The sequence below is a fragment of the Mobula hypostoma genome, chromosome 18 (genome assembly GCF_963921235.1).
Source record: "Mobula hypostoma chromosome 18, sMobHyp1.1, whole genome shotgun sequence".
NCBI classification, from domain to species: domain Eukaryota; kingdom Metazoa; phylum Chordata; class Chondrichthyes; order Myliobatiformes; family Myliobatidae; genus Mobula; species Mobula hypostoma.
Window position 1 is genome coordinate 34,827,637 of NC_086114.1, and position 25,688 is coordinate 34,853,324.

Consider the following 25,688-nt stretch of genomic DNA (forward strand, 5'->3'; position numbering starts at 1 on the left):
ATAACCAAACTGACAATGCTCTCCCTCTTCAATTCAGTCACAGACACTGAAATGGATTTCCCTTCCTTTTAATTCCTCTTTTGAAACCTAAAGCATGTTGCATCAACAATAGCTTTTTTGAGATGTTCCTGCATTACTTTCATGATATCAGCAGAACTCATTTTAGCTGGTTTGGTTGGAGCAATCAAACTTTTAAGTAAACTGTATGCTTTTAAATCCAAAGGACTCAGCAAAGCTGGCACTCATTTCTCATTGACTATTCCATTTGCTTTAAAATACTACTCAATTCGCTCAGTATACATATTCCTGTTATTTCTTATGCAATTGAATGTGTATCTTTCTGATATAGAACATAGAATAGTACAGCACAGTACAGGCCCTTCGGCCCACAATGTTGTGCCGACCCTCAAACCCTGCCTCCCATATAAGCCCCCACCTTAGATTCCTCCATATACCTGTCTAGTAGTCTCTTAAACTGCACTAGTGTATCTGCCTCCACCACTGACTCAGGCAGTGCATTCCACGCACCAACCACTCTCTGAGTAAAAAACCTTCCTCTAATATCCCCCTTGAACTTCCCACCCCTTACCTTAAAGCCATGTCCTCTTGTATTGAGCAGTGGTGCCCTGGGGAAGAGGCGCTGGCTATCCACTCTATCTATTCCTCTTATTATCTTGTACACCTCTATCATGTCTCCTCTCATCCTCCTGCTCTCCAAAGAGTAAAGCCCTAGCTCCCTTAATCTCTGATCATAATGCATACTTTCTAAACCAGGCAGCATCCTGGTAAATAGCCAAATATTTCTGGTTTTTTTAATGTATAATTATTATCACCCGGTACTCACTGTTTATGAGCCCATGAGTTTGTCCATTTTCTGACTTTTTTGTAACTCAAATGATTTCTGTCTTGCAAAGAAAGCATGCTGCACTTTTTTTTAACACTAGCATCTCATTCTGCTTCAACAGGTAAGTCATCATCTCAGGCTCATTTTAAAACTTATTCATTATCACTGTTATGTTTCGTAACTCTAAAACATAACACTAATCAAAACAACAACATGGAAGAGCCGGAAATATCTCGTGTACTTCGTTTTTACTTTATGTGAAGGGTGCACGTAATGACATGATGACATGAAGTACGTATGCCATTCATGTACTTTAACATATAAGCCGTAATGAATTATTTAGACAAAGAATGATTAATCAAACAGTATATTTACAATATTACTCAATTATTACTGTAATATTAATTATGTGACATATCCTTATCCATTTCCGAAAGGCAGGCACTCTGACGCTTGAGACTGCACTTCTGAAAGCCTATCCAGATATATTAATTAAGGCAGCTTTACCCTAAACTTTTCATTACTTGCAGACAATCGTAGGAGAGGAAAATACTTGTGTTTCAATATTTTATATATTAGATGTTATTTATAACAGACAAGGCAATTCTTCAAAATGCCAAGTATTATTGTTGGTGCTAATTATGAAATATGAGAATTACTTTAGTTTTCCAGTCATGGAGTAACAAAATGCCCTTATTTTTAAAAATACTTTTAATAATGAGATTCATTCATCCAAATATATTAAAGGCAGACAATGAAGTGAAAAATTGGAGTAAAAAAGAAGAGCGGGAAGCAAGAATAGCTTTGGAAAGTTAATCATATATATCAGATGGTACAGACTCCAGTGAACTTAGTACGTTCATTGTGACTGAATTTGACAGATATGATTTTTATATGCAATTCACAGGTAGGTCATAGAAGCCATTATGAATTATCAGGGCTACTGGGGATGGAGAAAATGAAATGTTTTCCACAGTAGTTACACGTGTGCTCTTCGTGTACTATATAGATAATGGGATTAGAACAGTTATAATACCTGCTTGCCAGGAAGTCCTTCATAATCCTTTTGCATATTGTTTAATTTTGTAATATGTTGTCCACACTCATGATTGGAATTTATGGGCCTAGTTACTTTACTAGTTCCTGAGGTAATGTTAATATGTTTGATATTGTTTGGACATTCGTTTACTCTCTGATTTATGCTTTCCTACAGAAATTTTCCCGAAGATGCCAAATAATTAAATCGAAGAAACTACATTTAGATATAAATATAACATTAAGGCAAACATACTCTCAATTAGTTTTCATGTATATCAATCAAAATAGAAAAACAAAATTAGCCTAACATAATTAAAAGTGGCGCTGTACCTTCATGATTAAATCCATATGAAAAGATGTTTCACAAAACTGACTAATATTTGGATAATTTGGACAATGCAATTCGTTGCTTAAGCTAAAACAGTTTTAAAACGTTCGGCAGATCAGGTAGCATTTGTGGAGAGAAAAACAGAAGCAGAATTAACTTTTTAGGTTGATGAAATTAACAAACACGTGGAATGTCAGCTCTTGTCTTTCCCTCCACAGACACTGACCTAACCATAGAGTCATAGAACATTACAGCACAGAAACAGGCCCTTTGGCCCATCTAGCCCATGCCAAATTATTATTCTCCCTAGTCCCATTGCCCTGCACCTGGACCATGGCCCTCCATAAAGGTTCAAAGGTTCATTTTATTATCAAAGTATGCAGAATGCAACTCTGAGACTCATCTTCTCCAGATAGCCACATAACAAGAAAAGCCATGGAAATCATTGAAAGAAAAGACATCAACCTCCCCCCACCCCACACACACAAAAAAGAAACAGAAAACAGAAACACACAAACCCCAACTCCCTCCCTCGCACAAAAATCTAACAGATCACCCACACGGAAAATGGCAGCCAGAACATCAAACCCCAAACCCCCAACCCCCTCCCTCACAAAAAACTAACCTATCACCCATACAGAAAAAAACAGCAACAATAACATCAAACCTTCAACCCCCTCTCTCACACACAAAAAAATAACAAATTGCCCACATGGAAAAACACCAACAAGAACACCAGATCCCAAATCCCCAACCCCTCCCTCACACAAAAAAACTAACATCGCCCACCCAGAAAACAGCAACAAGGACAAAATCTCCATTCGTATTGGCCAGCCATAGAGAGCGACCACCAAACACAGTGGCACGGCCTTCCATGGGGAGTGACCTCCGAACACAGCAGTGAGACCTCCCATAGAAAGCAACCGTTTACTCTCCTCCGCATCCGCCTCAATGTTTCAATCTTCTTCCACGCTTTAATCCGCGAGAAATTGAGTCGATTATGGCCCTACGCCCTGTCTTTGAGCTTCTCCTCAAGACAGCTCGTGCTCGCGCTCCTCTCCTTGAATTTTCTCGGGGACAGCAGAGCACTAGATCACTCGATCAAACTCCAAACTATACGGCTCAGGCTCCAACAGTTTCAGAAACACAATTAAGATAAAAAGTATAAGTAGAAGATGTAGAAAAAAATGAAATAATTGACTATCTGGAATATGTTGATCCAAGGAATTGTTGTTCCCTTCCATGTAATTATCTAAACTTCTCTCAAATATTGAAATCAAAACCGCATCCGCCACTTCAGCTGGCAGCTGGTTCCACACTCTTACCACCCTCTGAGTGAAGAAGTTCCCCCTCATGATCTCCTTAAACCTTTCACCTTTCACCCTTAACCCAAGGCCTCTAGCTCTTCAACTACAGTAGAAAAAGTGTGCTTGCATTTACCCTGTCTATTCCAGCTGAATACTATTAAGATTTTCTGTTTCCTCTTCAGATTCTCAGCATTTTTTATGCTTTTCTCTGTTAAAAATACCAAGAGAATAGTCGCAAAATGCTTATAACTACATCTGGTCTGGCCTGTGTGTTACACTGAACCCACAGCAATGTGACTGACTTTAAATTTCCATCCTGAAATAGTCTACCAGTGAGTGTATTAAGCTGTCAAGAAACTGTAGGAATAAAATGAATCACACCATTCTTGCTCATCCTGGCACAGAGTGGGACAACAGCATATCCCTGCAAAGTTCTCCTTAGTAACATCTGACGAATAGTCAGAGAGTTGTCCTACTAGCTGATCAGATAACATCATACCTTTCAAATTACATTTGTAGTATAGTTCTGTTTATGTCCCAGACTTCTCAATGACTATTCTGCAGTGTATTCTATCCCAACAGGAAGTCAAATGCACCAGAGAAGGAGTGGCCTTGTAAATCCTCAACATTGACTCCAAACCCTAAAGTCGCATGGAATCAGGTCAAACAATAACAAGTAGACTTTCTGCTGATTTCTTGGAAGGCTTAACAAAGTAAAAATGGGAAGGATGATTTTTCTCAGGCTAGGAAATCCAGAACTTTGGGCCACAGTCTCAAAATAAAAGGCTGTACCTTTTGGGCTGAAATAAATTTATTCATCAAGAGGGTGGTACTCCAGAGGAGCCATGGAGCCCCAGTCACTAATTACATTCAGAACAGATTGACAGGGATTGCTGGATATTAAATGAATTGAAGAATATAGGATGATGTAGGGAAAAACATGTTCAGATAGAAGATTAGCCATGAGCCTTAATTATTCCACCCAATCCAATACCATTCTCAACCCTTTAAACACACTTGGAAGTAATCATTTTAACCTAACACCCCTTCTAGGACCCTGCTCCCCTCCAAACCACTCCTCCATCATGACGGCTGTGGCCTAGGATTTGATTCCAATGCTTACACTGGCCCAACCATGCTAATGCCAAGTCCCTTTTATTTGCTGCTTTAGCCAAGGATAGGACATGCCTCACCCACTGTCGTTGCCAGAATCCCTTACCTCCTGCTGCTGCCTCCAAGGCACCCCTCACTGTTGATGCTTCCAGGATCATGCCTGCCTAGTTTTTGCTGCCTCTAATGTACATCTGAAAGAAAACATCTATTAAGTTTGCAGATAACAGGATTAATGCTGTCTGGCCTTCATGCTGAGCTGTCCATGATTGGATTGTCTTGTAAGTACAGAGTCTTCCTGGCCATTAGCAGAACACAAGACTTGGTTAGTAGAACTCTATGTTTATAATGCCCCCAGAGATTGCCTTGATCTCTGACCAGATCAAAGACAAGATATCATTATAATTTTCCTTATGACAACATGGACAGACAAGTGAAGATGTGGTTGAGATAGGTCTCTAAAATTGGAAGGAAGTGTAGTATAATGCAGGTTTGAAGAAACTAATTAGTGAATATTCAATAGGCCAGAGGGTTTTAGTTTTGATGGAATTTAAAGGATCAAAGGTTTACTTGCTTCAAAGAGTTGTAAACCATTTCTTAAATTATCTCTGGTCTTTTGCCACTCATCGCTGAATGATATCTGAATGGAGTGTGGTAATGATAAGAATTTTAAATCCTTTCTTTATGTTAAATATGTTAAGCAGCCAAACCTGAGCAAATTTAATAGTAGCTGCTTAAAATTAAACAAAAGTAGAGGCATGTTGTCTCACCAGCAGTTTTTGATTGTTCTAATGGGGAGGCCAAGATCATACCTGAAGAAAATTCCAGTTCTATCATTGAAAGGTACAGTGTAATATTCTTTAGGGGAGTGACAGAATGTTGGCACCTAGATCGCCACAATTTAAACTGCAGCGTGCATCTCAATTTTAATACAAATAAAATTACTTCACATTTGTGCATTTCAACAGTACAGTGTTTTTACTATATACAATTGTGATTCATAGAAATTATTAGCTCACTCAACCATATCGTTAAAAATAATGGTTCTTGATGATGACTTATGTTACTTAGAGTCAATCTAACCTGTTAGTATTAATGATAGCGCTTTCAAATTACATAGTTTCGTGAGTTACAACACTGTCAATTTAAGACATAAATCATTGACAGAAATATTCACCTGAAGGTAAAGAAAAGATGGTTTACTTCTGCATGCTGTTCTTTAATTGATCTCCACCAGTCCCAAAAATTAGTAAGTGTAGTAAATAGGTTTGATATAATTCGTGGTAATTGCACTACACTAGCTTAAACTGGAATAAAGTTAGGGTTAACATCAGTGTAAGCCATGTGAAACATCCATATAAAATACATTTTATAATAAGTTGCTAAATGCAATGCGGTATGTTATTCCATGAATCTAACCATTGAGATATTACATTGAAATAAAATATTATTTAATAATTAAATAGAGGTGTTTTGCATGATTCAGATACATATTAAATACAGAGAGAAAAATCCAAGGGAGAAACTGCAGAACAATGTGGAGAAAGCAATCTGTAGAGAGTAAGCTTTTGTGAAGACTGAAAGCTTTTATAGTAATGAAAGAATAACTGCTTGTGCAATGTATCAACCAACAGGCTTCTTTCATATCCCTTGCTAACTGATCGATTGCTGTACCCCTCACTTCCTTACCATGACCTCTCAACTGATGAAGAACTTTGCCCTTCCCTATTTCAAATGAAGTATTGTTACTGACCACGAGCTGGTCTGAAAATGTAAAGAAAACCTTTGAGTCTTTAAAGATCACCAGATCTAACGACACTGTGCTATTGTCTGTGGAAAATTTGTTTTCCTGGTTGTTAAAGAAAGCAAGGATACAGGGAATTTACAGCAACAGGGCACTGTTTAGACAGTAATGCAATCAAAATGCCATGAGTTAAACAAGATGGTCACCAGACATACATTATTTAGAGTAAACAGGCACTGCAGATTAATAATAAAAAGCATCTGCTCTGCTATACAGCACCACATCTGTTTCTGAATAAACTGTGGGTCATATCTTTTCCAAGACCGTAATGTTATTGCACGGAAACACAAAGAACTATTCTTAACATTTAGTAATAATTTAAAAAACTGGCCTAGGGTTCCTGATCAGAATACCAGCAAATATCTGTCCACTTGGAAATGTTACTATCAGCATAATGTTTGTAAGATTAACTTAAATTTGACAAAATATTTAAGAATAACTTGCGGTCTGTGACACAAGTGAAACTCTCTCTAAGCTGCTGTATCAATATTCCTTAATCCTCCACTGAAACCTTGTGTTTATAATTTCCCACTTCAACACGAGCATTTTCTGATCATTTCATTTTGTTTAGGTTTGCATCTGTATTTTCGTACTCATTAGGAATTCATCCTCCTGTACGGAACTCAAATAATTTTAAATAATTCCACACACTTGGTTACATGTTCCACTTTTGAAAAGGTTGGTGTGTCTATTGAATTCAGGTTTTTAGACAATATCGGATCAAAAAACATAATGACACTAGAATTTAGTGACCCTAACAAAACGCAAAGGGAGTAATTTATTACTTTGTGAATACCACTTGACAGCACTTTCAGTGTCTTTCCTAATGACTGACATCAGCATGATGGGATCGTATTTGCCATGTATTTATCCTCTTTTGAGAACAGGACAAACCTGAGTTAGGTAATGTAGAGTTTTGCGGCGATACTGCCTGACATATCTGTTGGAATTCTTTGTGGAAGTAACAGGCAGGATAGACAAAGGAGAGTCAGTGGATATTGTTTACATAGATTTTCAGAAGGTCTTTGACAAGGTGCTGCAAATGAGGCTGCTAAACAAGATAAAAGCCCATAGTATTACAGGAAACACACATAAGAGTTGCTGGTGAAAGCAGCAGGCCAGGCAGCATCTCTAGGAAGAGGTACAGTTGACGTTTCAGGCCGAGACCCTTCGTCAGGATGAACTGAAAGAAGAGCTAGTAAGAGAATACCTCTTCCTAGAGATGCTGCCTGGCCTGCTGCATTCACCAGCAACTTTTATGTGTGTTGCTTGAAATTCCAGCATCTGCAGATTTCCTTGTCTTTGCGTAGTATTACAGGAAACTTATTAGCATGGATTGAAGATTGGCTGACTGGTACGAAACAAAGAATGGGAATAAAGGGGGCCTTTTGTGGTTGGCTGCTGGTGATTAGTGGTGTGCCATAGGGGTTGGTGTTGATAACACTTATTTTCATATTATATGTCAATGATTTGGATGACTGAATTGATCTTTGTGGATAAGTTTGCAGATGATATGAAGATAGGTAGAGGGCCAGGGAAGTGCTAAGAAAGCAGGGAGTCTGCAGAAGAACTTAGATAGATTGGGGGCATGTGCAAAGAAGCGGCAGATAGAATGTAGTGTAGGGATGTGTATGATCATGCACTTTGGTAGAAGGAATAAAGGCGTAGACTATTTTCTAAATGGGGAGAAAATTCTAAACTCAGAGGTGCAAAGCGACTTTGGAGTCCTTGTGCAGGATTCCCTGAAGGTTAACTTTAAAAGAAGTCTTATTTGACAAGGCCTCCCGTCCTTCAAGTTTTCTCATCCTGAAAGATAACCAAAAAAGGCACATAGGAACGATATCGACATGCAGTGCTGAATTATAAATATTGAAAGGCCAAGATAGAGTGAAGAGGATGTTTCCTATCAACACACACAAAATGCTGGAGGAACTCAGCAGCCCAGGCAGCATCTATGGAATAAGGGGATGGGGAATGGTGAATGGGGGTGGTGGGGGGGGGGGGTAATGCCTTCACCATTCTCCATCCTCTTTCCTTCTCTCACCTTATCTCCTTGCCTGCCCATTGCTTCCCTCTGGTGCTCCTCTCCTCCTCCCCACTTTTCTTTCTTCCTTCGCTTTCTTTTCTCTCCTATCAGACTCCCCCCTTCTTCAGCCCTGTATCTCTTTCATCAATCAATTTCCCAGCTCTTTACTTCATCCCTCCTCCTCCCAGTTTCACCTATTATTTTGTGTTCTCACCCCCCTCCCCCACCTTTTAAATCTACTCCTCATCTTTGTTTTCTCCAGTCCTGCCGAATGGTCTCGGCCTGAAATGTCGACTGTACATTTTCCATAGATGCTGCCTGGGCTGCTGAGTTCCTCCAGCATTTTGTGTGTGTTGCTTGGATTGCCAGCATCTACAGATTCTCTCTTGTTTGAAGATGTTTCCTAGAGTGGGGGAGTATAGGACCAGAGGGCACAACCTTAGAATATAAGGACGTCCGTTTAGAACAGAGTTGAGGAGGAATTTCTTTCGCCAAAGAGTAGTGAATCTATAGAATTCATTGCCACAGATGGCTGTGGAGGCAAAGTCATCGAGTATATTTAAAGCAGAGATCAATAAGTTCTTGATTAAAAGAGTGGCAAAGGTTACAGGATGGAGTTGAGAGGGATAATAAATCAGCCAAGATTCCAAATGGCCTAATTCCGTTCCTATGTCTTATGATCAAATTAAACAGCAAAGCAGTTTTAAAGAACCAGATAACCTACTTATTCTAATTTTAATGTTTCTATACTCTATATTTCTCTGGATAACTTCATTTACTACAACAACAACACGGATGGAAGCAGCTACATGTTTGATAACCCATCCACCAAATTGAATAACAGCTCCATTTAACAATAATGCATATTGGCTACATGAATATCCATGCATTGCAGTGATCTACTAGAGCTTCTGTGAAAGCATATGGAGGATCAATAACTTCTACCACCTATTCCAAAGCATACACTGGGAATGTCCACGTGCATCTCCTATCACTGGCCAAAACCCAGCATTTTTGGAAATGCTTTAGCCTCAAACGTTGCAGTGGATCAAGAAAGCAACTCCTCCCCACCTTCAAGTATATGTAAGAATGATCATTAAATGCTGAACTGTGAACAACATTGTCATTCCAAGAGTGAATAATAGTGAAAAACGTAAAGCGCCATTCTTCCATGTTGATTTTCATCTCTTGCTAACCATCTCAGCATCTACACAACTAAAACTCAAAGTGTGTGCCGAACAGCTGGCTGGTGTGTTTATTGACATTTTTAATCTCTCCCTCTCCTGGTGTGTAGTGTCCTCCTGTCTCAAATTGTCCATCATTGTTCCTGTACCTAAGTAAACCAAGGTAGCATGCCTGAATGACTGGCACCCAGTCACACTCATCTCAATTGTAAGCAAATGATTTGAGAGGCTGGTTAAAGACTACATCTGCAGCATGCTACCACCATCACTGGTACAATTTGCCTACCGACAGAGCCAGTCTACTGATGACACAATAGCCACAGTACTACACACTGTCCTCGCTCACCTGGAGAAGAGAGATGCATACATTAGAATGCTGTTCCTGATCTACAGTTCAGTATTCAACACCATAATTTCCTCCAGATTTGACCGAAAGCTTAGAAACCTCGGCCTGCACTCCACCTTATGCAGCTGGATCCTAGACTTCATATCAGTTTGCCGACAGGTGGTAAGGATGGGCTCCCTCACCTCTGCCCTCTGACTCTCAACACAGGTGCCCCCTAGGTTTGTGTTCTGAGTCCCCCTCTCTACTCCCTTTACACCCATGACTGTACTGCCACGCACAGCTCCAATCTGCTGATCAAATTCACAGATGACACAACCTTGATTGGCCTTATTTCTAGCGGTGATGAGACAGCCTAAAGAGGAGAGGTTGACAACCTGACACAGTGACACCAGGAACAACAACCTCTCCCTCAATGTCCAAAAAACAAAACAGCTGATCATAGATTACACGAGGAATGGAGATAGGCTTGGCCCGAGCAACATCAGTGGGTCTGCAGTTGAGAGGGTGAGTAGTTTCAAGTTCCTCGATATACACATCAGATTATCTCACCTGGACTGAACACACCATGTTTGTGGCCAAAAAAAGCACAACAGCATCTCTTCCACCTCAGGCGATTGAAGAAGTTCAGCATGGGCCCCCAAATCCTCAAAACCTTCTACAGGGTCACCAGTGACAGCATACTGACTGGCTATATCACCGCCTGGTACGGGAACTGTACCAATCTTGATCGCTGGTCACTGCAGAGAGTGGTACCAGCAGCCCAGCGCATCTGTGGATGTGAACTTCCCTCCATTGAGGACATTTATAGAAGCAGGTGCAGGCCTGGAAGATTATTGTGGACACTGGTCACCTCAACCAGAGACCGTTTCAGCTGCTTCTGTCTGGCAAACACTACCACAGCATTAAAGCCAGGACCAATAGGCTACGGGACAGCTTCTTTCTACAAACCATTAGACTTTTAAATTCAGATGTCTGTACATTGCAAGGGAGTCATAACGCAAAGATTTTTACTGCCTCACATTGTGGGATGGATGTAAGATTTAAATCAATTCTAAATTAAAATTCTAAATAAAGACCAAGCAAATCAGTATTCCAAATAAAATCCAAAGAAAATCATATGAACAAATTTAGAATCCTTGAATATGCTTCACTGCCAGTCTTTTGTATACCATTGTCTATCCTGCTGCCTCTTTCACCCACTGGGAACCGATCTACCTCTCCTTTCAAAATATTTAAAGATTATGCTTCCAACAACCTATAAGTGAGTTGAAAAGTATTATGACTTCCTGTGAGTAGAAAGAAATCTTAAATGGGCAAACTTATATTTTTAAATAATGACAATTAATTCTTTATTTGTCCATAGCAGAAACATCCTCTCCATTTCCATTCTGTCAAAACTTATTGGGATCTTGTATGTTTCCATCATTTGTCTCACTCATACACAACTCTCTTTTCTAGATGTTACTCTAGTAACCTCCCTCTGAACTGCTTCCAATGCATTTAAATGCTTCCTTAACTAAGTACACCTATGCCGCAGATGTGTTCCTGATGTGTTCTCTCCAATGCCCTACATAAGTGAAGTATAAACTCTGTTTTTCTATTTAATTCTGCACACAAAAGGTAGCTTCCCTAAAATACTTGCTATAACAGTATTAAAGCCATCTAGAAATCAGACACTACTGCACCCTGATCTCACTGAATTACATAACTCAGCAATCCTTACATTTTGGCTGATATGATTTGTATTTTTCCAACGAAAATGATCAATTTTGCATCTTCTCACATTACGCTCCTCCTTTTGTTAGGTCTTTGCACCCTCACTTAAGACCTTTGTAGCCTCCTTATATCCTACTCACCTATCACCCACTAGTTCTTGCTGCACCCCCCTACCTCTACTCTTCTACACTATCCCTCTTTCTTTCTTTCCGGCTCTGATAAAGGGTTGATAAATGCTGATTGTACATTTCCCTCCATAGATTCTGCCTAACCCACTGAGTTCATTCAGCAATTTGCGTGTCTTTAAAAATGTTGGCCTTTATTGCTAGAGGGATTGAGCTTAAGAGCAGGGAGGCCATGCTGCAACTATACCAGATACCAGTGAGGCCGTACCTGGAGTGCAGTGTGCAGTTTTGGTCTCCTTACTTGAGGAAGGATATACTGGCGTTGGAGGCAGTGCAGAGGAGGTTCACCAGGTTGATTCCAGAGATGAAAGGGTTAACCTATGAGGAGGAATTGAGTCGCCTGGGACTATACTCTCTGGAACTCAGAAGAATGAGAGGTGATCTTATAGAAATTTTGAAAGGGATAGATAAGATAGAAGCAGGAAAGTTGTTTCCATTGGTAGGTGAGACTGAACTAGGGAACATTGCCTCAAGATTCAGTGGAGAAGATTTAGGACGGAGATGAGGAGAAACTGGTTTTTCCCAGAGAGTGGTGAATCTGTGGAATTCTCTGCAGTTGAGGCTTCTTCACTAGATATACTTAAGATAGAGTTAGATAGATTTTTACATAGTACGGGAATTAAGGGTTATGGGGAAAAGGCACGTAGATGGAGCTGAGTTTACGGACAGATCAGCCATGATCTTATTGAATGGTGGGGCAGGCTCGATGGGCTGGATGGCCTACTCCTGCTACTATTTCTTATGTTATTACAATTAAGTTTCTTAAATAATAAATATGTTCATATGATAAAAACTTTAATACATAGCTAGAGCATCTGGTGAGGGATAATAGCTGAACACTAATAGATTGCATATTATTCTAGTCTGACAGCTGGCCAACCCATTCTGCTTAATGCAACAAGAAAAATAAAAAATCTCTACTACATTTTTTAACATCTGAAATGAGCAGTGATAAAAAAGTGAAATTAGCTTGTAAATGCCAACTGAATACTTTCCAAAACTGTAACTATACAACAGAGTGTAAAAAGTAGCTAAAATTGCTCAATCATTTATGATTTCAACTGATTTCAGCTTTATGTAATTGCAAATACAGTTTTCTTGATCCTATTTAAATTAAATTTACAAGTACAATACCAACGTCAGTGAAATACTTAATGGGAATGTGGTTACTTTAATTGATGTAATTTAGTTTTGAATGTATGTATGTATTTATTTATTTATTTTAAGGTAAATTCAATAGCACCTGAAAATATTTTTTAGGGATAGCATAATCTGCAACCAGTCAATGTAATACAAATAGTGTAACAATTTTGCAAACTGCAGGGAACAAGAGGGGTCAATGCCAGGAGTCAATCCTGGAAGACCTGGATGGTGTGGCATTAAGAATTTCATCGATCTCAGAGTCAGTGAAACCATCTTTACTGTACTGTACTGTTACTGTACCAGTTACTGTACTGGCAAATAATTCACTTGAACTTCTTCATAATATTCCTTAATTTATCAAACAACAATCTCCTCCACAAGATAACTTAGTTCTGCCTCAATTCTCACAGAGATCTGTCAGTTATGAGAAAGCTTAGAAGAGGGAGTGCAGATAGTATTAAAACTTATTAAATCCTGAAGGACAGATTACATGAAAGAAGCTTGTTTCCAAAGTTTGGGAACACAGAGTTAGGGGTCACCATCTGTGGCCATTTGAGACTAAGGCAAGGACTTCTTTACCTAAGGAGTGGTGAACCCATGGGATTCTCTAGCACAGAACATAATCTGAGGCCAAATCATTAAATATATTCAAAGAACTAGATATAGTTCTTAGAGCTACAGGCACCAAAACGTGTGGAGAGAGAGCAGAAATAGGGCACTGAATTTGGATGATCATGTTGAATTGTGTATCATGCACAAAAGGCTCGTATGTTCTATGTTTATAATATAATCTGTTGTAGCCTTTTGAAGATTTTGAACAGCAACTATGATGGACTAAGTGGCTTTGTTCTGTAGTGTACACCTGTATGATCTATTGATGCATAAACAACTAGATAATGGCATTAATGTTGGATTCATTAAATAAAAATACCCAAGCACAATTGAGCTGCATTATTTTCTCTGAGCTCTGCACTTTTCATGATTCTACAATAAACCATAGTTGGCTTCAAAAGAACAGATCGCCTTTGTGTGTGTGTCAGCTTGAATTTAAAGATTTATTTGCCTAATCTTCTCATTTTTGGGGTACATATTGCAGTGGCTTCCTGGAAACTTACTTTTCTCTCTGAATATGTCATTTAGGCTCAGTGATATAGTTCTGCAAAGGTTATGTTTTTAGGTTCCATACCATATAGTTTCAACACTGTGAAACAGCATTGCGTTCCTGAAAGTTCCATCTTTTTATGAACAGATTTAGTGAATTGAGGTCTGTTTGCCTGGCTGAATGAACACAAAACAATGCTGTGTGCTGTTTCAAAGCAAATTCTCACAATTTTTAAGCAATATTTATCCCTCAAATAAGCTACTAAAATGAATTATACTCATTACTCTTTCTGGGATCTGCCATATATATTTGCCTATGAATGAATACTGGCTGGATTATGAAAATAATGCAATGGTCACCCTGGGAACGTGGAAGGTACTTTCAAATATAAAATCTTTCCAACCTATAGAAAAATATCAGCATATCTTGAGAGCAGAGTTTTTTAAAGTTATTCTTACATTATTTATGCGTGCCACCAAACTATTTATGCAGATTAAAGTCCATATTTCCATTGACATTAAGGTGACTCAGGTTACTAACACTGACAAATTTTGATGTTGTATTTAAAGATTTATCAACCAATAGGTACCGATGGCTCTTTACAAACCCAATCTATAATGTTCAAACAACAGTAACATGTTTTTCCTTAATAATTTAGTAATTCATTACGAAAATAATAATCTGGTTACTGGCTGGAGTAGCAGACTTTGGGGGCTTTTGAAGTCAGGTTCATTGGTTCTCATTTTTAAAAATTACATAGGAAGTATGATGGCTGAATTAGCTAAATATATCAGAGTTGCTAAACGAGGCATTATTATCTGAGGGATTATTAAAAGAAACCAACAAAGACTCAGGGGTCTCTGTAGAAAAAGTTCATCTATGAATGTAATGACAGGATTTTCTGATCTAAACTGCATCACAACATGAACAGGAAAAAACAATTGGGAGCAAGTTACAGAATATTTCAAGGTTCAAAAATAAATGGCATTTAATTTAAAACATGTCAATAGCAGTTTGGGATCTATGGACTGGTTGAATTTTAAATGTATAAAATTTATTATTGTATTTTCAAGATGTTACAATTGCAAGCAATAAGTACGGGTTATTGTGTGTTTTACTAAAACTTTACTATACCTTACAGAAAAGGGTATTAATTTGTGATTAATAGATTTAAGGCTCAATATTCTTCATTCTTGGCTTCTGTTTTTTTAATTGGGTTAAATAGATGAGTTAGTTAACATACCTATCTGCTTATTCGGGTAAACTTTATAAGGTTTTGTACCATTCAACATAACATGTGAAAAGTATATCTACAATCCCAACACAAAATGCTGAAGGAACTCAGCAGGCTCGACAGCATATATGGAAAAGAGTACAGTCGCCTTTTCGGGCCGAGACCCTTCACCAAACCTGAAACATCAACTGTACTTTTTTCCATAGATGCTGCCTGGCCTGCTGAGTTCCTCCAGCATTTTGTGTGTGTTGCTTGGATTTCTAGCATCTGCAGATTTTCTCATTTGTGATATCTACATTCCAATCATTATTATTTGTCAAAACACACAAAATAATCTTACTAGTAATACACTTCATTGTTGTTACAGGACTGTAATGTGGACAAACTAGTTACCATATTTGCATACAAAGGAAAGGAATTTATACTTCGAAAGCTTATCATGGGTTAGAACAGAATATTTTGGCATGGAAGGTGCGGGATAATAGATTCTATTTGACATATTAGTACCAATTTACAGTGCTGAATAACCTATCACCCTATGTTTTGGCTTAAGGGAGGGAACAGAGCACCCATGAGAAATTCTGTTGATCACAGGAAGAATGGTGCTCTTTGTGTGGAGTTTGCAGAGAGCTCAGGATTGAACCTAGGGCACTAAGCTATGGGGCAGCAACTCAACCATCTGTACAGTGATGTATATGTATTGTAATATCCTGAAGCGGCAAAAGTCTTGTCTATGGCTGTTATCAAATCACATTTGTTCAATTTGACAAATTCTGTTCTTTTACTGCATGATTGTCATTTGTAGAGCAAATTGCATGGTTTTGTAAAGGTAAATTTTCTTATGATTTCTGTTTAGCATAACTCAAAGGAGTAATTTCATATTTCCAATCTGATAGGAAATAGTAGTAGCTTTGCATTCGGTATTCTTCCTCTTGTTTGCAATTGTAATGCTTCTGCTGCTGTTTTCATTTTTAGAATCATACTGAACCAAATAGTAGTAACTTATTATAAGAGTTTGTAGTGCAAATTATTTCAGAGACACAAGAGCAAATAGTGTAAATGTACCATGCCAACAAAACAATGGTGTAGCTGGAATGCCAAAAATGATATGCAGTACACAGGCAATGCTATAAATCAGGAACACAACAATAATTCTGAAAAACAACTACTTCCAAGCACAATTTTTTGGGTGACAATGAAATGCGTAATTTTTGTTTATCTTCAAGGTATTGGGTTCCAGAAACTAAGTAGCAATCAAAGTAGCATCTGACACTAGAAAGATTATCTTCTTTACAATTTTTATGCCTGATTTCTGATAAGTGGTTGAAATACTACTTGAGATTAGATGGGAATGTAAAGGTTATCAGATCAGCCACATTCATACTGAATACTGAGGGCTGAGTTACCTATTCCTGCTTCTAATTTGTATATCATACCAGAAGTCTGAGAAAGTGGGAAGTTTGCTCCCAACTTCAGCATTAAAAAATCTCAAAGTTGGTCTAAATCATACCTTAAGCTGAAACAACAACAACCCAGCCTGCCTTCTTGTTAAAGAAGTGAAGAACAGGAGAACTTTAACCTGATGATTGAGAATGACATTCCTCCAAGAGGACCACAATCTTGTTGTGGTTTGAAGGTTTATGTGCCTCAATGACCCAGGGAGCTACAGTGGCTGGAGTCAGAGCATTACGCTTTGGCTCTTAATAGGGTCACCCATGCCAAACAGGTCAAAGGTTAGAGGCCAAACTAAGTGTGATCCACTGGTCCTCCAAGTTCGGGGGTTCAACTCAGAGCTAACAACCCTGACTGATAAAAACAAAACTGTTACGGAAACAGCAATGAAGAATCCTTCTACATTTGAGTGGCCAAGGACAGAAATGTACGACCTTCATTGCTGTTCTAAACACAAGTGGCATAACAGGCAGTAAGTAAGTGACAATGACATTGCACACTGGTGCTCAATAAGGAGGAGGCAGAGCATTTTTGTGGCTAGAACTTGATATAATATCCTCTACTTACAGCAACCAGCTGATTAGTGATAAACATGCCTTTGCAGAAAGGAAAAATCAGCGCCACTTAAAGCCTTTACCTAATGTTAGAGGTGTGAGGGGAGTTTATGTGACACTGTCAAAACTTCACTTAGAAGCTTTTGGTATTTATTTTGGAAAGGGTCTGAGAAAACAGTCAGCAATATCATGAAGGATCCCACCCAACCTGCTCGTGGACTGTTTGTTTCACTTCCATCACGGTATGTAGCGTCCACGCCAGGACCACCAGACTCAAAAACAGTTACTTTCCTCAAACAGTAAGGCTGATCAACACCTCCACCCACTAACCACTCCAACCACACCCCCCACCACCACTATTTCCTGTTAGTCACCTTATGTACAGACACTCCAGTACACAGCGTCACTTTATGTACACAAAATCGATCTATGTTATAGGCTATTTTATGTTATATTTATTGTGTTTTGAATTATATTTGTTCTTTATCTTAGTGTGTGTCTTTTTCATCTTCTGTATTAGAGCCAGAGTAACAACTATTTTGTTCTCACTTGTGTACTGGAAATGACATGAACAATCATGAATCTTGAAGTTAAGAAGCTTTGGGAGCTCTGCTACTACTGTTTTTGGAACTCCTGACAAGAGTAATCAGAAGATAGCCAGTATGTCTACTATAAGCCTATGGACTCTCACAGCTAGCTGGACTATTCCTCTTCCCACCCCATCTCTTGCAAAAATGCTAACCCCTTCTCACAATTCCTCCGTCTCTGCCGCATCTGCTCTCAGGATGAGGTTTTTCATTCCAGGACGAAGAAGATGTCCTCCTTTTTTAGAGAAAGGGGCTTCCCTTCCTCCACCATCAAGTCTGCCCTCAAAAGTATCTCTCCCATTTCACACACATATGCTCTCACTCCATCCTCCCGCCACCCCACTAGGAATAGGGTTCCCCTGGTCCTCATCTACCACCCCACCAGCCTCTGGATCCAACATATAACTCTCCGTAATTTCCGCCACCTCCAACAGGATCCCACTACTAAGCACATCTTTCCCTTTCCCCCTCTTTCTGCTTTCCACAGGGATTGCTCCCTACGCGACTCCCTTGTCCATTCGTCCCCCCCATCCCTTCCCACCGATCTCCCTCCCAGCACTTACCCTTGTAAGCAGAACAAGTGCTACACATGCCCTTACACTTCCTCCCTCATCACCATTCAGGGCCCCAGACAGTCCTTCCAGGTGAGGTGACACTTCACCTGTGAGTTGGCTGGGGTGATATACTGCGTCCGGTGCTCCTGATGCAGCCTTTTATATATTGGCGAGACCCGACGCAGACTGGGAGACCGCTTTGCTGAGCACCTACGATCTGTCCGCCAGAGAAAGCAGGATCTCCCAGTGGCCACACATTTTAATTCCACGTCCCATTCCCATTCTGATATGTCTATCCACAGCCTCCTCTGCTGTCAAGATGAAGCCACACTCAGGTTGGAGGAACAACACCTTATATTCCGTATGGGTAGCCTCCAACCTGATGGCATGAACATTGACTTCTCTAACTTCCGTTAATGCTCCACCTCCCCCTTGTACCCCATTCCCTATTTATTTATTTATTTATCCCCCCTTTTTTTTCCCTCTCCTCTCTTTTTTTCTCCCTCTGTCCCTCTCACTATAACTCCTTGCCCATCCTTTGGGCTTCTCCCCCTCCCCCTTTCTTTCTCCCTTGGCCTCCCATCCCATGATCCTCTCCCCTCTCCAGCCTGGTACCCCTTTTGCCAATCAACTTTCCAGCTCTTAGCTCCATCCCTCCCCCTCCTATCTTCTCCTATCATTTTGGATCTCCCCCTCCCACTTTCAAATCTCTTACTATCTCTTCTTTCAGTTAGTCCTGATGAAGGGTCTCGGCCCAAAACATCGACTGTACCTCTTCCTATAGATGTTGCCTGGTCTGCTGCGTTCACCAGCATTTTTTGTGTGTGTTGTTAGAAGATAGCCAGTAGCTTCTCCACTGACATTTTGTTAGTGATTCTCCTTACTCTACAAAGTTATACACCTTCAGCTGAAGTGGATAAATGGATCCACATGCACTACTCCAAGAAAATTGTACTTAGTCAGTATTTAAGTGCTAAACCTGCATGTATTTCTGCCCACCTCCAGGCAGGTTCAAATTACAATAGACAGTAATAAGGCCAAAATTGCACATTAAAACCAGACTTTCAAATAGACATGACTTATTAGCACGGTAGTAAATTAAAATTTGTTTTTATACTTTAACAAAAATAAACACCCCATGGTAGAGTTGCGGTTAGCGTAACATCATTACAGCACCAGCGACCCCGGACCGATTCCACTGTTTGTAAGGATTTGCACATTATCCCCATGACCTCATGGATTTCCTCTGGGTACTCCGATATCCTCCCACATTCTGAAAGGTTAGTAGGTTAATAGGTCACATAGGCATAATTGAGCAGCGTGGGCTCACTGGGCAGGAAGGGCCTTTTACTGTGCTGTATCACTAAATAAATGCACTTTGACAACCATAATGGATACATCACTCAGCCGTAGGCAATCCTAGATTACTCCTTTCAAACTACACCTTCACAATAATAAATGTACCTCATTCATCCAAGTACTGAAGGGTCTTTGCCAGGTATCCTTCTTTTCAAGATGCAAGTAGGTGTTGAAGAGGATGAGGTAAATATATCGTTCAAGGTACTGCAGGCTTCGTAGTTGCAACAACTGAACTTCTTTTTCCGATTTAGCTGTTTTTATCTGCAACAATCAAAAAATTGCTGGATTCAGGATGACAATTCAATGGAACGAAAAGCAAATCTATGTTTTAAATTAAGCATCCCATTTGAGTCTGTAAAATTCTGAACTTGCCATAGAGAATGTTAAAAGATCATTTCAAGCATACCAAACAAATATACTACAAAACTTCTTGGTTACACCACCCTCCTTTCCATCCCCATTGAAGCCATATTCCTAAGCCTTGCATTCCAACGTTTACCCTGGGAAACTCAATTCATTGAAATGGGGAAAAAATGATTACACTGTAAACTCTGTGCCTCAACCAGCTCTCACAGAGAGAAAAAAAATCTCTTGAATTGCCAGGCCACAGCTGCAAACAGACAGACAGTGTTTGGGCTAAGGTTTTCACTGATGGCTCATGTACATTAATAAAACGCAGAGTTTGGTCTGTTTGACAGTTTCACTGCTCCTTTTCTCAACGTCAGTCTTTTGATTGCATGTGTGTGACACAGTGCTGCCATATTCCCTTTGACAGTCACCACATGGGAGTAATTGTTCATTACATTCCCGGTGAAAGCTCCTTTTACAAAAATCTGGCTATATTTAACAGTCACAGCAAATTTCTTGCAATTAAAACATTAAAACAATAGTTTTTATACACTGAAAAACAACACACTAATTTTCCAATAACTCTTGACATTAACTATGCATGATGGATTTTTCCCTCATTTATTCATTTTTTTAGGAACTGGGCATTGCTGGCATGAGTAGCATTTGTTGGCCATCCCTCAGCACTTTTAGAATGAAACAGATCTGTGTATTTTTCAAGAACCAATTTTAACCTCATTGTTATGCAGACTGGAAATGATCTCAGAGAAGCACAACATTTTTCGCCTTTTGGAAATTAGATACTAATTGTGATTTAAAGGATTTTCTTCCTCCTTTTTTAGCCTTTTCACTCTTAGGAAGTGACAGATTCCATGGTGCAATTCCAGGAATGCTGCATTTCTATCTGCATCTTGCATGCAAAACAGTGAGCATTACCATCCTATTGAATTTTAGGAAGGTCATCACAACAGATCTTGTCCGCATCAGACCTCCTCAAACATTCCACATATGTCAACAGAACACACTGCACAATGAAAATCTCAGGTCCTTTTAAGTATCCTGTAAGAACAAACTATATCTGAAAGCTTTTAGTCTGAATAATTTATAATGTAGTTTGGAAAGATAGATGTGTATCTCCCTTTAATGGCAAAACTTCTTCTGAAAATAGAATCATACTAAATTTATACATAAAGTGGCCAATCAACCATCCACATCAATGGAATTTGAACTTCCAGTACTAGGTATGTTGATCTGTCTTTTTAAGTCCACACCAAATATTTAAATATGGTGCGAATTTCTGCCTCTATAGCTTTTTAACATAGTGAGTTTCAAGCCCCAGCACCCTTTGAAAGGAAAACGTATTTTTTGTTCATTCTAATCCACCTACTAATTATTTTAAATCTGATTTTTCTTCCTCTTTCAGGACAAATAGTTACTTCCATGATAATTCAAGCTAGTTCCCTTTTAATATGTTTGCACCTCAGTTAAATCTGCCCCTCACCCTCCTTTATTCACTCTTTCCTCATTGCTAATTATTTCCAATGCTGGAAATATCCTCAAAGCTCCTCTGTATTCCCACCAGTGCATTCAGACTTTTCCTGTAATGTGGTGAACAGTCTGCATGCAGACTCAAACTGTGGCTTAACTAGTGTTGTATTTGGTTCCAGCAACTTTGCTGCTGCTGTTTAATGCTAATAAAGGTAACCATCCCATTAACCACTTTATTGTATTTGCCAGCTACATTAGGATTCTGTGAAGAAACTCTCCAAGATCTCCCCGGTCCTCACAGCCCAGGATCCTTCTGCTAATTGTGTATTCTCTTACTTTGTTGCATCACACACTTCACACACTTCTCTACATTGTCTTCCCTTTGCCATTTTTCAGCCGAAGTGATTAATCCATTCCAATCACCTGCTAACTAAATATTTCTCCCTCACTGACAACCACCCTGGCAATTTTTGAACCACCTGTAAATTTAATTTACTTGCCCTTTACATTTAAGCCTGAAGCACTAATGTGCTCTATATATAAGGAAATGAGAACTGAGGAACGCCAAAGAAGAGAGCTTTTCAGTTGCGAAAGTACATGTCAATCAAAAATTGAAAAGGAAAACAAAATAGATGCTGCAAACTTGAAATAAAATTATTGGAACTTTTCAGCAGGTGTACAGACATCTGGTGAAAGGTCATCTTCCTGAAACATTAACGTGACACTGAACCAATTTTGAATCCAATTTGCCACTCTCCATTAGGACCCCTATGCTCATATTTTTTGAGGAGTCTTGCTAAAATCCACACAAACTTCCACAATCAAACTCCCCTCAGGATACCTTCTTAAAAAACTCTATCAAGTTAGCCAGGCATAAATTCCCCTTAACACTCATGCAGATGACATGAAGGTTAGAAGTGTCGTGGATAGTGTAGAATATTGCCATAGGCTACAGTGGGATATTAGACAGGATGCAGAGTTGGGAGGAGTAGTGGCAAATGGAGTTCAATTCAGGTAAGTGTGAAGTGATAAACTTTGTAAGATCAAACTTGAAGACAAAGTACAAAATTAATAGCAGGATTCTTATCAGTGTGGAGGAACAGAGGAATCTTGGGGTCCATTCCAAATTGGGGACAGAGGGGATAGGTAGGGGTTAAGTTGAAGTTTAAGGACAGGGATGTGGGGATAACTAGAGGACAGGGCAGAATCTAAGCTTCCAGTCCACATTCGAAGGCCAACAACATGAACATGGTCGGATGGCGAATGCAGACCAACTCGAACATTCTGGGTCCTGTCATCAACAAGTTCGGAATTTGAGGCCTAGAGTTCAAGTCCTGACCAGTGTATCTCATTTGTAAGTCTTGGGTCGATTCTGAAGATTGAAGCCTGAAGGTCGATCAGAAGATGAGACCCGATTGCTAGAGCCCCGACTCTGTGAATCTCTGCCAGTATGCTTGAGACCAAAGGCAGCCTGTCCTGTCCTGGGGTTAGAGAGCTATGTATGTATAATTGGGAAGGAGGAACACGGCTTGCTTTGCTGTCATTACTTTATCGCTTGGTATGTTCTGGTTTATTATGTTCTGTGTTGTTCCGAAGAGCTTTGTGTGACAACACTTATGGGCCTCCCTCAGCACCTCCTTAGGTGTGCGGATGGTAACAAAATGACGCATTTTACTGTATGTTTCAGTGTACATGGGGTAAATAAATCTGAATCTGAACGACCAGGCCTATAAATTAATCAGTTTACTCCTTCCTGCCATTGTAAATAACAGTAACAATCTTCTAATCTTTGGGCACTATTTCTGTAGCCTGAGAGGACTGAGGAAATGAAAGTCTGCAATTACCACTTCTTTTAACATCTTGGGATATACCTCATAATTTATAAACTTTCAAAAATGCTTTGCTTTTACCTTCTGCTTTTTAAAAATCCCATCCAATATATTATTTTCCTCATAGATTCACTGAGAACTGGCTCGACAGCAACACTGGCATATTCTCCCTTTTCTCATGAAATCAGCTACAATGTACTCATTGAATATCCTACCCACATCCACCACCCCCACATACAGTATATATTCTCCATTCACAACAGTTTCCATGGTTATTCTTTTTCTTCTTGTACAGTACATTTGTATGGCATTTTGGACTCCTTTGACTTGCCAAAATATTTATAGTTTCACCCTCACACTTTAAATGTTGTTCCAAGTCCTCATCGGTGTTGAGCTGTATTTGACAGAAACGTCTCCTTTTTATCTCCCTTTACTCTCTTCGCATTTTGATACTCAAGGGTTCTAGATTTGACAGATCCACCTTTTTTTTGTGGAATGTAGTAAGAAATCGGTACAATACTTCTTAGGTAAATTCTGTAGTTTAAGAAAAGCCTAAAATCTGCATCCCTCTCCTCACTCCCCCCACCCCACCCCACCCCACAACTACATGAAATTTGCTTACAAACAGGGAATACAGCTAATGCTGGGAAAACTATCCCTGTTTCAGTCTGATAACATTTCCTTCCCATCTCACTGTTCTCCCTCATCCAACACATTAAATATTCACTTCTTTGTTGTCGTGTACTTGGCTGTAATACGTGTTATCCTGGTATGAGAGGGAAAGCAACCAGAAGTCGTGATACATGTTGGGACCAACAACATAGGCAGGAAGAGGAATGAGGTCCTGAAGTGTGAGTTTCGGGAATTAGGCAGAAGGCTGAAGAACAGGACCTCAAGGGTGACGTTCTCAGGATTGCTGCCAGTGCTACGTGACAGAGATGGTAAGAATTGGAGGAGATGGCAGTTGAATGCATGGCTGAGGAGTTGGTGCAGGGAGCAGGGTTTTAGATTTTTTGATCATTGGGATCTCTTCTGGGGAAGGTGGGACCTGTACAGATTGGATGGGTTGCACCTGAACTCGAGGGGGAGCAATATCCTTGCAGGTAGGTTTGCTAGCATGGTTCGGGAGGGTTTAAACAAATTTGCGAGGGGGATGGGACCCAGGGCGATAGAGCAGTGAAAGAAGTGCATGGAGTAAAGCCAGATCTAACATACAGAGAGGTTTTGAGGAAAGAGAAGCAGAATAAACGGTGTAGAGACAGTAAGGTAAAAGGACTGAAGTGTGTGTACCTCAATGCAAGAAGCATCAGGAACAAAGGTGATGAACTGAGAGCTTGGGTACATACATGGAATTATGATGTAGTGGCCATTACAGAGACTTGGCTGGCACCAGGGCAGGAATGGATTCTCAATATTCCTGGATTTCAGTGCTTTAAAAGGGATAGAGAGGGCGGAAAAAGGGGAGGAGGGGTGGCATTACTGGTCAGGGAGACTATTACAGCTACAGAAAGGGTGGGTAATGTAGCAGGATCCTCTTTTGAGTCAATATGGGTGGAAGTCAGGAACAGGAAGGGAGCAGTTACTCTACTGGGGGTATTCTATAGGCCCCCTGGTAGCAGCAGAGATACAGAGGAGCAGATTGGGAGGCAGATTTTGGAAAGGTGCAAAAATAACAGTGTTGTTATCATGGGTGACTTTAACTTCCCTAATATTGATTGGCACCTGATTAATTCCAAGGGTTTAGATGGGGCAGAATTTGTTAAGTGTGTCCAGGAAGGATTCCTGTCACAGTATGTGGACAGGCCGACCAAGGGGAATGCCATACTAGATCTAGTATTAGGTAATGAACCGGGTCAGGTCACAGATCTCTCAGTGGTTAAGCATCTGGGGGACAGTGACCACCACTCCCTGGCCTTTATAATTATCATGGAAAAGGATAGAATCAAAGAGGACAGGAAAATTTTTAATTGGGGAAAGGCAAATTATGAGGCTATAAGGCTAGAACTTGCGGGTGTGAATTGGGATGATGTTTTTGCAGGGAAATGTACTATGGACATGTGGTCGATGTTTAGAGATCTCTTGCAGGATGTTAGGGATAAATTTGTCCCGGTGAGGAAGATAAAGAATGGTAGGGTGAAGGAACCATGGGT

The 25,688-nt window shown here is 39.8% G+C and overlaps 1 protein-coding gene across 3 annotated transcripts in view; it reads right to left on the reverse strand.

Moving 5' to 3' along the window:
- The window catches only part of LOC134358454 (paladin-like), a 292,622-nt gene that overhangs the window by 31,460 nt on the left and 235,474 nt on the right, over positions 1 to 25,688 (reverse strand). For all 3 annotated transcript variants that reach the window (XM_063070695.1, XM_063070694.1, XM_063070693.1), the window contains one exon: positions 19,979 to 20,134. In XM_063070695.1, the coding sequence (XP_062926765.1) occupies positions 19,979 to 20,134 (156 nt within the window). The remainder of the gene's footprint in view (positions 1 to 19,978; positions 20,135 to 25,688) is intronic.